The sequence below is a fragment of the Meriones unguiculatus genome, chromosome 10 (genome assembly GCF_030254825.1).
Source record: "Meriones unguiculatus strain TT.TT164.6M chromosome 10, Bangor_MerUng_6.1, whole genome shotgun sequence".
Lineage (NCBI taxonomy): Eukaryota > Metazoa > Chordata > Mammalia > Rodentia > Muridae > Meriones > Meriones unguiculatus.
In genome coordinates, this window is record NC_083358.1 from 54,002,056 (window position 1) to 54,019,324 (window position 17,269).

The window sequence follows — 17,269 nt, forward strand, 5'->3', positions numbered from 1 at the left end:
AGGTTCAAGTCTTCTATATCCCAGTCTGTCATCAGATACCTCCTTCCCACCACCACTTAAAGCCTTGGGCCACCATACACAGGTGTGATGCTAAGAATCACATTTGATGCCTCATGCATGCTTGACACTTATACTCTCAGCCTAACTTAATTTTCTATGCTCTAATGTATCCCGAGCCTTACTACCCTGTTACCAACATCAGTGCCTTATGACACCCATTTACATCACTTTCCCACTTCCCTACAACAGAAGCCTAATTTTTTAAAAGTTCTAGAAAAGATAACATCAATGCTTTCATTAGTTCAGTCATGTCAGAACAATTCTCTTGTTTATTCAAACACTTTTGCTTTGAGTCATGGTTTCTCTGTGTACCCCTGGCTGTCCTGTCACTTGCTCTGTAGAACAGGCTGGCCTCAAAACTCAGATATGGCTGCTTCTCAAGTGCTGTGACCAAAGGCACACACCATTACCTGGGTAAACCTCTCATTTTCTAAACAATTTTGAGTAAGGTTTTGTGCTAAAAATAGTATAAAATATATTGTATATATAATTTATTAGGTTTCAGTTTAACAGTAGTTGGCATACTGGTTTAAGTATTCTCTCACATTTGGAAAGACTTGTGATCATGTTCTGGATCTTCCTAAATCTAACTGAAATGTGATCTGGGAAACCAAAAAACTTCTAAACTCTGAATCAAAGAATGTTTATGCCAAGATTTTCTGTACAGGTAACTAATGTATAGCTTGTTACACACACACACACACACACACAATTGGCCTTTACTTTTTTTTCATAGACCCATATACCTTTCAATATGTGATCTTGCCCTTATATTTTCTGGCTTTCAAAGTTCATCCCTAAACAACTAACTCACCTTAGTCACAGAGTTCCCCAAATTCCAGATGCCTCTCCATTTCCTTAACTTTCTTTCCCAGACATCTGACCATAATTTGCTTAATTTCTAGGATCTCCAGAAGTAACAGAAGATAGTAGAGCTACGTAAGAGTTTGTTTCAGCTGGGGGTGGTGGTACATGGCAGAGTTGGGAGGCAGGCACAGGCTGGTGTACAAAGCCAGGGCTCTAATATACAAAGAAACCGTCTAAGTTTGTTTTAAAAGTTGTCACTATGTAGGATATTCTGTGAAGGTGTTTGTACATAAAAATGTCAAAGAACTTTTTTACAATTAGCACTAATAAATGAAGTACTGAGTGAGTTGGGTACAAAGGGCCAGTCAATAAAGCTAGCAATAAGGTGTGATCAAAGTATTATAAATTACAGAATCACTAGCATATTAAGTTCTTGGCAAGCAATATTTATTCATTTTTTTTTAAAGGAAGATGATGTTGATGTAAAGCCTGCAAAAAAAAGTGAATCTCCCTTTACTCATAAAGTGAACATGAGAGCCAGATTTGAACAAATGGCTAAAGCAAGAGAAGAGGAAGAACAAAGGAGAATTGAAGAACAAAAGTTACTACGAATGCAGTTTGAACAGAAAGAAATTGATGCGGCACTACAGAAGGTATGCATCTACCTAAACAATGATGGTGTGCTAAACATTTGCAAGTGATTAAGAAATGTCACAGCTCTCATGCCACTGGAATGGTTTAAATAGTAGTATAGTAATCATACTCCTTCGTTCCACTAATGAATGAAACCCAAGGCATCATACATGTTAGCCTAGTGCTCTAACACTCAGCTATTTCCCAAACTTCCCAGTAAAGCTAGATGGCTGTGAGCTATATCCAAGTAGTTATTGGGAATCGAACCCAAGATCCTCTGGAAGAGCAGACAGTGCTCTAAATGACTGAGCCATCTCTCCAGACCCCCAAACTTGTTCTTTTGCCTTCAAAATCCTATTACTAAAAATAAATACCATCTTGATTATGTACTTAATACAGAAACGAGAAGATGAGGAAGAAGAAGAAGGTAGCATCATTAATGGATCCACTACTGAAGATGAAGAGCAAACCAGATCAGGAGCTCCATGGTTCAAAAAACCCCTAAGAAACACCTCAGTTGTAGACAGTGAGCCAGTCAGATTTACTGTTAAAGTAACAGGAGAACCCAAGCCAGAAATTACATGGTGGTTTGAGGGAGAAATACTGCAGGACGGAGAAGACTATCAGTATATTGAAAGAGGTGAAACTTACTGCCTCTATTTACCAGAAACGTTCCCAGAAGATGGAGGAGAATACATGTGTAAAGCAGTCAACAATAAAGGCTCTGCAGCGAGTACCTGCATTCTTACCATTGAAAGTAAGAACCGCATAGGTTTTAATTCTTTCTTTTAATTAGAAAGTAAATAGGAAAAAAAAATCATTCTTCTTCTTCTCTTTTTTTAGTGGACGACTACTAGGCTTCCTTCTTTCCTTGGAACTCACTCTCTCTCTACAACTCTCTTGATACATCTCTGTGGAAGGGCCAAAAAAAGACCAGAGGTGCCACTATGTTGACTTAATACCTTTTCCCAAATCTTCGAAACAAGAATTTAAAATCTTTGCCTGTATCTTCAAAATCTAAAGAATGCCTTTTCTAATGTTTATTACCATGCTGCGCAAAGTCAAAATGTAGTTGATGGGAAAGGGAAATGTGTTCATTCTCTCAGAACCCAAACAAAAGCTTTGTATTTTCCATATTCATAGCAATTATGCTTAATGCATACATAGTTTGCATGAATAAAATGAAGTTTTAATATCTAAAATTAGCCAATGACAACAAAATTGGAATTGACCAGTTCTTCTCTGTAGTATGTAACTGTAGAGTCCAAGTCTCTCTGAGGCAGGTATATGGACAAAGAAGAAAGATGGAGAAGAAAACCCCAAGGAGGAATTGAGAAACTACTACTAAATTAAATTTGATAGAAACATGTATTTTTCAAATTACGTATATTTAATTTTCTGGTAAACTATTATTTTATGTTGTGAAACCATAATAAAGTGTCTTGTGCATTAAAAGGTCCCTTTTCTCATTTTAAAAGCTATTTTATTATTTAGATATCTCCCCTTGTAACAGTTTAAAGGACTTATCATTAGAATTAAAAAAGGCAAAACCTCCAGTACTTTTCTCATAGCAAATCTTTAATGACAGGAAGGAGAAAATTGTAACTCAGTATACATATAAAAGACACAAAAAGAAAGAGCACTCTCTTGTAATAGTAATCACTGTACATTTATTTTTTAATTAAGGAAATGATAATACAAAATTACAACAATCACGTGCCCCTTTACATACAATGTTATTAAAGCAAAACTCTAAACCAGTTTGTAAAGTATTCAATTTACCTCAAGTCCAAGCTGCATCTCCCTAAGACACTGTTCCCATCACAGTAGCCATTTTAAGCCAATCTTCTTTTAACACACGGGTAGTTTCTGTAGAGAACACTTTTCTCAGGACGAAAATGCATCGAGCATGCACAAGAAAATATATATATATTCGCAAATACATTGAGTTTCTTTAGGGTATCACTGAAGAAAATAAAAACCCTGGGATTTATTTGCTTTTCTTTAAAGCACCAATTTAAAAATCCCTCAATTACAGTTGTAGTAAGTTGACTGACTGATAGTCAATAACCCAACAAAAAGTAGGATTATTTTCAGTCAAGTTATTTCTAGGTACTATGAAAATGCAATTTAAAGTCAGGTAAATTTTGCAGAACTAAAACGAGATATCTCCAGTGACCAGTTAATTCTCTATCAATATTCTAGACTACATGTAACTATTTTCAGAACTGTTTGTAATGGCAAGTGAACACGAACTTCTCTGAGACCACTTGTTATTCCTATCTAAACCCACTTGAATGAATTAACTACCCAAGGCATTTAAGAATACAACTAGTATAAATCAGTTTTTAATATTAAAAATGATTCTCATTACTAAAAAACAGAAGTACACGTATTTCTGAAACAAACATCAAAGCAACAAATTCTAAGTATCACTACACTAACATGTATGTCCCTTTAAAAAAACCTGTAAACTTTTGTTTAATTTTGAGTTTACTTTCAATCTAAACCAATTTTCTACCACCTTTAAAATCTGTTGCATTCAAATCAACTGGCTCACCTTTTGTGCTTTCCATTTACGTAAAGTTAAGATTGGTGCTATTTAAAATGCTTACAGTACCAGTGAAGGTTCATGGAAATGAATTAAAAGTTCTCACAAGAAATATTCAAACAGTCCTCAATATCTATAAGCATTCACTTGGATTTCCAAACATAAACTACAACTAACCAAAACTTGACAGGTTCTAAAAATGTGCTTTCAACATACTGACCTCTCTCTCTCTCTCTCTCTCTCTCACACACACACACACACACACACACACACACACACACACACACACGCAATAACCATAACTTAAGAAACTTAACAGTTCATGGAACATTTAAGTGAATAGCACTTTAAAATGGAAACTGATCAAGAGCAGGTACATCACACCCTATACCATATTATGTATGGGAATACATTTCATATTTCTCAATTATGATTTGCCAATTTTACCTTCTACATTGAGCCCTTCTATGGTCCATGCTCATCGGCTCACCAATGGCATACACTCAAAGGATTCCTCTTTATGGGTAACTATCTCAGGACCTGATTTTATGAGCTATGATTTGGTGCTTGCAGCATCTTCAGCACTGTGTGTGAAAATGAAGGCAGTATTTTTGAATATTTTTCTTTGTTGTAAAGATAAGCAGGAGTTTTTAATAGGATCAGCACATTTTAGAAAATGAATAAAAGCAAAACTGATATGGTGCTGCTTTAAGACAGTCATTTAACTCAAAATATATACTAGTTAACATCATTCCTAGGAACACAAACATTTTAAACTGGCAAAAATTAATGCAGTGTAAGTTATTAAAATATTATAAATCAGAAACTTGATTATGCAGATTATGAAAGGTTATTTGTTATACAGTTAACATTTCACTGATGCACATGCCTTCTCTCAAAACTTACTGCCAGTAAGTATTCCTTATTCTTCCTTGTCAGCAAATACAAGTCATGAAAACAGAACTGTCTATGAAACTGACCCAAAATGTTCTTACTAAATTACTATACTTTACAGCAGTAATAATAAACAAGGAAAACCAAAAACAAAAGGCCTATAGGTATGGAGGGCAAAGAAAATGTCCTGTCATTCATACAAACAAGCTGTGAAGGCTGTTGAAATTTCTGACCAAATGATTTCTAAGTCTTAACTATTTAATTTTTCTTACTGTAACATTTCTATGACTTGGGGTGGGTGGGAAGGGGAAATACAAAAAGATTTGGATGGTTTTTCAGTTATAGCAGCAATCTACTCATTTTATTTTAATGAAAAAAAAAAAAATTAAAACAAAACCATTACCCAAAATTGTAAACTGCTGCTCAAACAACTTAACAGATTTTCCACTAAAATGGTAGCATAAATAACAAAATACATTTGGGGAAGCAGTAGCAGATTGCTTTTGAGTACACAACCACAAAAACCTCACAGGGACAACATTATTATATTTATATATATATGTCCTTAGGTTGTGCTTACCTGTTGCTTTTTGCAGCAGAACCTAAGGTGGAAGGTCTGGGAAGGCACTGTGAAGTATAAATAATTGCACTGTTTGCAATTAATAAAGATTTTAAACTTTAAACGAATCAAAATCAACAGCCTCCAATTTGTGAATTATGATACTGAATCCAACTATTTCCTTCAGTTTAATTACTATATGTATCACTTTCCTAGGTCATCTATGAAACAACATCATGCAAAATACTGAAATTGTTCATGTCAATCCCCTACACTTAAGATCTTAACAACATAACTCCTAAACTATTAAAACTTCAAACTAGGACTACACATCTAGAGCTAAAATAAGGGTAAGGGAAGTAACTCTAAGTTACATAAAACAATCGAAAACATTTCAAACATCCAACAATGAGCTGTACTGTTTTCTGCCCTATAATCTCAAGCATTTGACCTCATACAAATGGTGCTCCCCACAGATGATAGAACTAACATATTTATGGAAAGGTGTTAAGTGCTACATTGCTTATAATTTGCAAACTGAAAACCACTTCTGTCTTAAACATTTCAAGTCTTTCATATCATTATAAAAGATATGCATATTTTACACTGAAAAACAGCATTTTAGGAGCACCGATTAATACTATTCAACTTTTGTTAATGATCAATTTTCTTTAGCTATTAGCTAAAGCATATCAAAAATACTTACCATTAAGCTCACTTAAAAAAAAATACAAAACTATGTATTACTCTACATTAAGAGGCAGTTATGGTTTCCCATGATATCAGCACTGTATTCCAACATAATATTCACACAAAATATAGCAATTACATTATGTGGAACATTGACAAAAAGATACTGTTGCAGTTCATCAATTTGTCATTTTGATGTACTTACAGTGCAATGCTCCTTGAAGGAACACAATCAAGGATGATACACAGCACAGTCCTCCTCACCCCTACAGAGCTAGTTCTATACTGGCTGGATCAAACCTGCACTTCAACAGACAATGGCAAGACAGACTGTATTTGCATGTAGTCTAATATATTAATATGCAAAGAGCCAACAAATATGCAGAGTAAAACAATGGTTTTCAACAAAATATCAGAACTTCAGCATGAATGTTAAAGAGTAATAAAATGATTCAAGTACACAAAAAATTAATTTGATTCAATGACTGGACTTGTGCATTACAAGACAAAGCTTATCTATACTGCAAAAAGGAAAAAAAAAAAAAAGCTTGAACGTTTTCATACCCCAAATGTTTCAATGGCAGATGCAATGTAGCTATACTTTCGCATTCTATTACTTTTCTATCCTAAATTTAGAAAGAAACACACTATTATATTATATATATATACACATTGAAAGAGTGGCTTTTACATGAAAAAAACAAAAAGCTTCTTATAAACTACTCAAATCACTGTCTGAAAACTGTTCAAAATTAGTTATGCTGAAACAGTCTTGGAAATAAGAACAGGAAGGTTAACTGTTGTAGCAGCAGTACAGGTCTGAAACAGTGCTCACGTATAAAAGGAAATTTCACTGTTAATGCAATGGAAGTATACTAAAGATCATTGTATACACATGCAGATTTTAACCAAACAGAAGGAAAAAAATGAAGATATCAGGATTACTTGTGCTGAAATAGCCAAACACAACAGAAAAGATCCTCCAATCTACCACTATACTGCAAGGGGAAAAAAACATGCCAGTGTTTAAAAACTCAGTAATTCATGGGGAAAGCTTATATATTTGTGTATATGTATCTTAATTTATCACTGCTAAGAAATTCTGAATCCTTTACCCACATATCCAACTTACCGACACAGGAGGTTTCATATCATTTATTGTAAAGCACAAAACAGGCATTTTAAAAGTGAAAGTATACATTGAAAAAGTACATTTATATCACAAAGCATCGACCACATAATAGTTGCAAATACATTTGCTGGAATGTGTACATCTACACTAAAGACTAAAAACAAACCAATTTTCATTTCTACACAGAAATATTAACCTCCTATCAGTAGTGATAGATATTTTGTACATTTTCAAAATAAAAAAGGGGGAGAAAAACACTACTTTAAACCAAAAACAAAATTAAGATCTTCATCAAGTCGTCTGCATCCATATATTTAACAAAGGTTTTTTCCCCCACACAATGAAGCAAATACTGTATTGTCCACTTCTTATTATTGGCCCTGTGCAGAAGAGATACATAAGAGATACACAAAAAGTTAAAGAAAATCCTTTAAATGGAGCTAACTCAGGAGTGAATCCTTTAAGAAAGAAAAACTGGTTAATATATATGATGGTGGCTTCTTGCATGATTTGCAAATCCCTGGGGGAAGAAAATTTATTTTTAAAATCAAAGGCAATATAAAAATAGCACTCAGATGCCAGAAAGCATTATTAGAAAAACCAAATCCCCAAACACACTACAGCATCTCATTGTCATGTAGTTATACTTTACCAAGTAAAAAGTAAAACATACTCCCAAACAGACAAACATGCAGAAAACAAGGCTGGAGTGAAAACAAAAACAGAAAAGCAAGTACATTATACCTGAGGTGCTGGAGGATGCTGTGGCATTCCCTGGGGACTTGTCTGGGCATAGTATGCTGCTTGCTGTCTATAGTATTCAGCCCAGGCTGCACTATAGTCTGGCTGGCCACCTGGTGGTGCCCCAGTAGGAGCAGGAACTGCTTGACCTTCAGGAAAACAGAGGAACTTTATTGCTTCAACTATATTTAAACATCTCACAGAATTATTATCTAGTAAAGATAATACCTTGCTTCTTGTAATATTCCTCCCAAGCCTTTGAATAATCTTGTGTCTGCCTGTTAACCTCATAAGAACCCCTAAATTTTATTACAAAATTGTATCTACTGTGAGCACAGCTTATAATGATAGGCATAGAGGGGCAATAGTTCTTGTTTATCTTGACACAGGGTTTCACTTATTTAGCAGTCTGGCTCAGAATTTGTAATCCTCTTGCCAAATTCCCAAGTGCTGGGACTCTGTATGTGTCTCATTGACCCTTCAGTTACTGTTTACATTAAATATGCCTTAAAGAGAGGGGGAGAATGAAAAAAAAAAGTGAAGCACACATATGAACAGAAAAATATACGCTGTTTTCTATAAATCTCAATCATATTTTGTCTTTTGGTTTAGCACGCTACTAATAAAGATAAAATAACTCAAACACACATATCTTTAAACAAAGGGGAAGATTCAGACATAATCTTTGCCAATGAAAGAGAGGAACCTATGTTTTGTTCTTTTTTGTTTGTTTGTTTATTAAGACAGGGTCTCTCTGTGTAGTCTTGGCTGTGTAGACCAGGCTGGCCTCGAACTCACAAAGATATTGCTGCCTCTGCCTCCCTGCATGTGCCACTGCAACTGGCTGATTCCTTTTTTTAAACTGAGAAAAGGTCTCACTATCCAGCTTGGCTGGCCACATCCTCAGAGCCCCTGCCTCCTAAATACTAGGTTTAAAGGCATGTGTCACCATACCTGGCTCACTATTCATTTATCCACTTGGGTTACCTGTTATATCATTAGTCTTAAACTACAACAGAGAACTACTGAAAAATACTTAAAAATTCAAACACACATGATACAAAAGACATACTGTGTTTGTATCAGAGTACAGCTCTGCTAAAAAATAACCTGGCAGTAAAACTCAGTTTTTTTTTTTTTTTTTTTTGGTTTCTGGGCAGAGTGACCATTCTGAGTTTTCAAATGAGAAATAAATTCATCAAATCTTAGGCATACTCAACAGGTTTTGTAAATAAGTTAACTACAGAAGACAGTTTCTTGACATGGACAATGCAATAGTTAAGAACAGAGGGTATTATTGAGTATATTTGAGACAATTTATATTTGTGTGCAATTTACTTTGTAAAGGCTCAACATAAAATACAGAGAAAGAACATTTGGACGAACAAACTGGCCAAGCTTACAACTGATGCACAATTTTTCTAACTTTAAAATTTCCAAAGCAACACCTCCCAACAAAACAAAACAAACAAACAAACAAATAAAACCAACCTACAGAGAGCATGTACAGCATTGTCCTGTTTGTGGCTATATGCACTAAACTGTGAGCAGACAAAAGGGACACCTTTCACGTTTTTTGGATTCAGAAAGCTGCTCAGAGTATAGGCCAGCTGTGTGAATAAAACCTGAGATTTATGACCCTTAAGTTTTAATATGTGTAAAAACATTTTCAATATTACAAAAATTCCCATATTCCATAAATAACTTCTCAGTGTTTAACACAAGGACCCTGTAAAGAGATAAGTTTCAGTATTTAGAAAATTCTCAAGTACCAAAACCATAAAATATCCTTTATAAGCTGTACATGTGAGAACACACCTGATTTTGGATAATGATATATGGTACAGAAAAAACCAGACAAGTAAAGTACCCTTCAGGCTCACAGTGTCTTAACAAACAAACAAACAAAAAACCCCCTCCAAATCCCCCAAATTAAAAGCTGTCAATATTTGATATTCTAAAATGTCTAAGACAGTGGTTGTCAACTTGTGGGTAGTGACCCCTTTGGAAGGTGGTTGAACAACCTTTCACAGAAGTCACATATCAGATATCCTTAACATCAGATATTTATATCATGATGCAAAGCAGTAGCAAAATTAGTTATAAAGTAGCAATGAAAATTTTATAGCTGGGGTCACCTTCACACAAGGGAGGCACTGTACATGAGGCACTTCACATGAGGAAGGTCACAGCATTAGAAGTTGAGAACCACTATTTTAAGTGCCAACACCCACGCCAGTGTCGCCATAATAGCATGTGCTACAGGGCGGGAGATATGCTTTCTTCGGAAATTCGCTCCCTGGAAGGTCCCTGCAGACTCATCCCACTTGGAAAAGTGTTCTGAGATTTCTACACTTTTTCAGTTGTGGCTCTGGGGCTGGATTAATGAGTTCTTTGATCTTTCTCTGTGACTCCTAAAACAGCACAACTAATTTTATAAAGAAATTTATTATTAGTAGATTATTAAAGACTTTAGCATTAAGAATAGTAAAAAAATAATAGGCTCCTTCTTAAAAAAAAAATAGCATGAGGAGGTGCAGCTGGTGGGAGTTTCCCCTCCCTTCAGTGCCTTGTTTCTAAGGAAGATTATAAATCTTAAGCAGGACATATGGGAGGATGGTTAACAAAGGTGTAATTAGATTTTGATATAGAGAAGGATTTTGGCAGGCATCTGACTTAGCTCCTGACTTTCCTCTTCACTGGTTAGCAATAATGAAACTGCATTTGAGGTTTCTTTTTCTTTGTTTGCTCTGATCAAAAAGTTTTTAGGCCAAGATTTCTTGTGGGCACTGCTTTATGTTTGACTGCAATTTGAGTTAAAATATAAACTTTGTATTCTTGGTAAAAGTCTGAATGTTCTGGGAAGTAAGCCAATTTTAAGGTGCCTTTTGTGAAATTGTTATAAAAATACTAGCTTGATTTCAGTAAAGTGCAGCAGAGTCAAAACCATCCAGGTGTCTGTCTGTCAATTCATCGCCGAAACCGTGTCTTCCTGTCCAAAGCCTTGTTCCCTGTTCTCCCTCGGAAGCCGGGAGCCCAAGTGGGCCGGTCCGTGGTAGTAAGAAAACACCACTCCACTGAGCTGGAGGCAGATCAAGAGCTGACTTAACACTTTCTTCCCTCTAGACCTCACATGCTCTCCTCTCTTCTCCTCATACATAACCTTATGTCCCACTCCCTTAATACTGTATTTCTGTCACTGGTCTACATCATAGCAGAATACTATCCAATATTTATATATAGCTCAATATTAATAAAATCTCACTATTTCTATAACACAAGACCCATCTGTATTGAATAGATCATCATGCTCAGTTATCTCTTGATAAACCTGCATTTGTTTATCAGGTATTTCCTCTGGGCTTCAAGGCATTCTAAGATGTATTCAGAGGCCACCATATCAGTACTTAACAGTATAAGCCACGAATTTACGAGGTATATGTTATACTCAATATTAAGTCTTCAGTCTCTGCACCAGTGTTTTTAACCACTGAGCAACCTTACCGCCTTACCAGTGCTCTTAAAAACACTTCCCAGCATGGCTTCACTTATTTTCCTCCAAACAGGAATTGCCATACTTTTAACTCAGATGCTTAATTCTTTACAGAAATTTTTATTCTACACAACCTTCACCATTCCATATTCTGTTCTTCCTTATGACTTAAAACACGTTTTCTTTCGATCTAGAATCTCTGGAGTTTTCATGGCGTTATCCCAGGCAATTCAGATGTTTTAGTAGAGGTTTGCTACTAAGAAAATGTTGACACATTTAAGTCTATTAGCAGCATTTAAAAAAAAAAAAGAGAAAAAGCTTGAATTAGGGCTTCAAGTCTGTGTGAATAATCTAAGCATGGTAACATAGCCCGCAATCTCAGCCTTAGGGAAGTGGAGTGAAGGTAGCAGTGCCAAGAGTCACCCTCAGCTACATAATGGTTTCAACTACAGCTACAGCCTAAGTTATATGAGACTCTTTCTCAACAAAAACAAGCACCCATCAATGAAACTCCAAAAAACACCAGAAGGGGAGAACTCAACTACCCAAGAAATAAAACCCCAACAACTCTGCTTGCCTAGTTTATAAAGAGGGTACGTGGGGACAAGACTATACTCAAGGAACCAGGAAATATAGCCAGGCTATTTGGGAAAGTCAGGTAAGAAAAATGATTTTGGAGATAGAAAAATCCACACACCCACACTAGAGACTGAACCAGAGCCTATGAATGACAGCCAAGCACTACACTAAACAAACTAAAAACTATGAGCCTCAAGATTTGTATTTCTCAATTTTCTTCTCCCTTCTATTCAAAACACATCAAGATTGAACTTTTTTTAGGTATGGATGACAATGCATGTGTGCATGCACATAAGGCCAGAGGAAGCCATCAGGGGTCTGTCCTCCTTTATTCCTCTATACTCACTCCTCCTGCTCCAGCCCCCTTCCCTGAATCCAAAGATGGCCAGCAAGCGTCTGAGAACTGCTTCAAACTGGTGTTACTGCGACATGCCTGGGTTTTTAGGATGGTTACTGGGGATTTGAACCTAGGTCCTTAAATACCCTTAACCCATCTACTTCCTCAGCCCCTAGACTGAACCTTTTTTGCTTTAAGGTCTCTTATTTGTGATTATCCTAAAAAGATATTCATGATACTACTTTGAGAAAAAAAATTGCAGTAGTTAAATATTTATAAAGAGAAATTTTACAGGAAAAAATAATTTGTGTAACTATGTACAATTAAAAATGCTTATCACCCCCTTTTATTTTTCAATGCATACAAATATTTGATATCACATATAACTACTTTCTTTGGTGCTCTAAAATTTAACCTTATTTCATTTAGACCACTACACAAAAGTACAGTAATAATTAAAGCCATATATTATTTCCAGGTAAAGGAATTTCTAGTTTTACTAGAAATTACTAACTTGCTGACAACTGCATCTTCTTGCCATATAAGCACAATTTTCAGAATTTCTTGAAATGCCCTTTATATGATTTAAACTCCAATGATTTTTAGAACGTTATCTTTCTTGTTAATATTTTGTTTTTTAAGACAGGGTTTCTCTGTGTAACAGTCCTGACTGTTCCAGAACTCACAAAAACTATACAAAAGCCTCAAACTCACAAGAGATCTGTCAGCCTCTGCCTTCCTAATACTAGGATTAAAGGCATGTACCACTACTGTCCAGCTTCTTTAATATTCTCAACTTTAACATTATAAAAACATATAGATGAGTTATCTAAAGTAATAAAAACAGAACAAATGCTCTATTACAAAACCTAACTTGTACATTTACTTAATAGAACAAAATATATATACTTAAAACATATAGCGTACCCATTTTCTTGTAGTACTCTTCCCAAGCCTTTGTATAATCAACCTGACCAGCTGGAGCTGGAGCCTGCTGATCTCCTTTTTAAAAGACAAAACAGTAAAAACACGATTTAAGTTTTTAAAGGCAATGTTTACACTTTTCGTTCTGTACCATGAGCACAGGAACTAGCACTATCTACAGCAGAGCTATGTACTAGAGTGTACTTAATGGGGATATACAACAGTGGCTACAGAAGGGGTGAACAGAGAAACTGGTAACATGGGATACTAAGGAAATGAACATGAGTCTAGTTTCTAAATTCTATCCTTGAAAAAAAGTGACTCAATGATTGGAGCTCAGACAACAAAGCATCCTACTGTGTTAGGTACTAAGGAAGTACCTGAAGAATGTCAGTAGGACACCAGAACCATTTTGAAGAAAATCCCAAACACCCAAAAATCTAGGATAATATAATGAAAGAAATTAAAGGAAAACTATTCCTTGTAGTAAAACAGGAGCTAATAGTTATGGTAATTGTAATACTAAGGCAGGGTTTATTAATATAGTCTAAGGCTGAGGGAGATGTTCAATGACTAGGATAGTGACATTATTCCAGTAAAATGTACCAGAAAATACTACGTAATTCCTTACAATAAGTGGTGGTATCATAGTACACAGACCTGCAGGTAGAGTATGACCATTTTAATTAATGATCAGGTTAGTAATCCAAGGTACCCAGGTTGACATCTACCTCACAGTTGAGTTATACTGTTATTAGAGGCAAAAAGAAGATTTAAAAACTGCTCAAGTTTGATGAGTTAACAGACCTAATGAAAACACTGGGACAATTGGTGAATCTAAGCAAGGGCTGTGTACAATAGTGGTATATCACTGTTGGGTAACTGACTTTAAAGTTCATGATGGCTATGTGTTTTGAAACATATATTAATTCAAACACAAGCTCTGGCTATAAAATAGAAAATAAAAAGCTTTAATTACCGTAGTTACCTTGTCCATTCGTTTGGGTTGTGGTTGGTGCCCCTGCAGGAGCTGCAGGCGGGGGCTGTGCCTGCTGTTGGTAATAGTGAGCATAATAAGCAGCCCACGCTGCTGAGTTTGGATCTGTTCCTGCCTTGGCTAAAATTAAAATAAAAAGAGAAATTTCTAGGTTTATATGTAGACTCCAAAATCAATCTTTATCTTTCTGGGGATTCCTGACAAACAGGCTCAAGAGCTAACAGCATCAAATGGAAACTTTCAAAGTTATCACTTGGCTTTTAGTTTACAAACTTGGGTCTCCAGTAATTTCCTAGGTTACAGAACTAGTGAATGGTGGAACTGGAATATGAATAGATAACCTTTTGGCTTCAAATCCAATGGACTGTCTCCTGTGTTTATCTGCAAATTCAAACAGTTCTGTATGGAATACAGCTATCGGCTAATTTGTACAAGAAAGATTAGCTAGATTGCATGCAGTTTATACTTCACAACAGCCACAATCTTGAAATTACTGCTGTCATGAACTTTTCTAAAACCTTGAGAATATTCCAAGCACACTTTGTCATTTGAGATCTCCTGATAACACATTTCTGAGACCATTCCCCATGTGACACAGGCTGGTCCATTGCTGGGATTACGCGTGTGTGCGCCCTCTGCTGTCACTGTCTGACATGATATGGACTTCCTAATTTATCTTTTTATGTAAGAGCATGTCTGCTCATGTGAATGGAGGCCAGAATTGACTTTGGATGGTCTCCTAAATTGTTTCACTTTGCTTTTTGTTTTTTCTCTGTATAGCTGTCTTGGACTCACTCTGTAGACCAAACTCAGGTATCAGCCTGTCTCAGCCTCCCAAGCTCTGAGAATAAAGGCGTGCACCACTACACCTGGCTTCACCTTGTTTTATATAGCATTTAATTTTTTTTTCACTCATGTGTATATTTACACAAATGTGGGTTCCTGAAGAGGCCAGATATTATTGGATCTCTTGGAAAAGGATTTACAAGTAGCTGTGCACTGTCTGATGTTAGTGATTCTAACTACTGAGCCATCTCTCTGGTAACCTTCCTTTTTTAAGACAGGATTTCTACCTGAACCTGAAGCTCAGATTTGGTTAGCCAATGAAATATCAGGGATCCTCTTAAAATGAGGTTATGAATCTCAGCTTTTATAAAATTGGTAGGGATGAAACTCAGGTCCTTATGCTTGTCCTAGCTCTATGGCTTACTCTTTCTATCAGCCCTATTTCTCTTTCAGCATCTGTTAGCACTCAAGTCTGAGATCTAAGTTACTTTGTAAAACCTTCCCCTTAAGCTGGTCAAACTCCATTTATTTAATCATGCCACTTTTTTATTTTGAGACAGGGTTTCTCTGTGTAGACTTGGCTGTCTTTGAACTCAGAGATCTTCCTGTCTCTGCCTCACAGAGTGCTGGGACTACAGGTGTGCGCCACAGTGCCTGGCTAATCATACCACTTCTAAATGCTTGTTAGAATGAAGGAAAAGATTCACTTTTCAAAAATCTTACAAAGGAAACCATATCTGATGCTTCTTCCACACCATGCATGTCCAATGCTATTTATCCTAGAAATGAATTCCTCTACTAACTGACATAAAATCATCTTTCATATTCAGATGCCACAACTCAACCTGTTTATTTTCTGACACAGTGTTTTTCTCTGTATAACCTGAGCTATTCTTGAACATGCTTTGTAGACCCTGATGTCCTTGAACTGTGAGATTTGCCTGCCTCTGCCTCCTGTGTGTTAGGACTAAAAATGTGTGCCACCACTACTCAGTTGTGACTGAGCAAAGTTACTTTGAGTTTAACACATATTACTGGGTCACATTAAAATATCAAAACACTTAACAAATCCAGCATAGCAATTACATTTATATCAACTGCATTGGTTTTCCAAAAATAAATACATTACATAGAAATATACAACTTAGAAAATGTTCTTTTAAATTTCTCTACTGAACCCTAAACTACACAGTTTACAAAGTAGGGGGAAAAAAAGACAATAACAAAAAACCATGAATTATTTCTAGGTTGACTGTTCTGACAATGATGTGAGGGAAACAAAACCAATTATGGGAGAATGTGATGAGACCGTTATGCTACAGAAACGCCAGATTAGAATAGAGAGTCTATGTTCTCCAGTGGACAATACAAACAGTATTAACAGTAGGCCTTCTTTTACCTGGGTCAGGAGGAGCCTGTTGCTGCCAATGTGGATATGCATTTCCCCATCCCTGGGGAGCATATGGGGCTGGAGGACCACTGGGAAAAAAAAAAAACACAAATACCATTTCCCAAAGGCCAGTTTTATTTATTTTATGTGTAGGTTTTGCCTGTGCATGTACTGCATGTCTGACCATTTATATTCCTGGTACTGGTTATAAGATACCAAGGAACCAGTTACAAGTGGTTGTGAAGCACCATGTGGTGCTGGGAACCGAACCCAGGTTCCACTCCAAGTGTAACATGTGTTTTTAACTGTTGAGCCATTTCTCCAGTTCCCAAACCAGGATCTTTAGGGTAAGTCCAGAATCAACCACATTCAGTACTTACTGAGGAGCTGGGCCAGGTGGTCCTGGATTGTAAGGTGCAGGATTGTACGGTCCCATCGGAGTTCCAGGCCCTGGAGGCCCAGGAGGCCCATGAGGACCTGGAACCCCATGGGGACCATGGGGTACAGGTGGCCCTAAAGGATTTACTGGACCCTGCAAAAAGAAAAAGAAAAAAAAAAAAGACAAACCCCCAACAATAACAAAGACACAAAAACCATACAACACACACTCAAAACAGTATAATCGCTGAGCAACTCAAAGGCTAACTACTCTTTCATGTCTATTTTTAAGTAACAAACTTAAATTTACCTTCCTTT

At 36.2% G+C, this 17,269-nt stretch overlaps 2 protein-coding genes across 24 annotated transcripts in view; one reads left to right on the plus strand and one right to left on the minus strand.

Annotated features, from left to right (window-relative positions):
- Positions 1-2,958, plus strand: part of Nexn (nexilin F-actin binding protein) — a 29,262-nt gene extending 26,304 nt beyond the window's left edge. For 3 of the 4 annotated variants that reach the window (XM_060392488.1, XM_060392491.1, XM_060392490.1), the window contains 2 exons: positions 1,335-1,520; positions 1,900-2,958. In XM_060392488.1, the coding sequence (XP_060248471.1) occupies positions 1,335-1,520; positions 1,900-2,292 (579 nt within the window). In that variant the 3' untranslated portion in view covers positions 2,293-2,958. The remainder of the gene's footprint in view (positions 1-1,334; positions 1,521-1,899) is intronic. The other variant, XM_021649608.2, reaches the window with a different exon arrangement.
- Positions 2,959-3,147: 189 nt separating this feature from the next.
- The window catches only part of Fubp1 (far upstream element binding protein 1), a 29,320-nt gene continuing 15,198 nt past the window's right edge, over positions 3,148-17,269 (minus strand). For 4 of the 20 annotated variants that reach the window (XM_060392493.1, XM_021649612.2, XM_021649618.2 and 1 more), the window contains 6 exons: positions 16,954-17,105; positions 16,583-16,662; positions 14,389-14,517; positions 13,404-13,478; positions 8,071-8,216; positions 7,713-7,846 (listed from right to left, as the gene is read on the minus strand). In XM_060392493.1, the coding sequence (XP_060248476.1) occupies positions 7,805-7,846; positions 8,071-8,216; positions 13,404-13,478; positions 14,389-14,517; positions 16,583-16,662; positions 16,954-17,105 (624 nt within the window). In that variant the 3' untranslated portion in view covers positions 7,713-7,804. The other 16 variants (XM_021649611.2, XM_021649609.2, XM_021649616.2 and 13 more) reach the window with 12 other exon arrangements.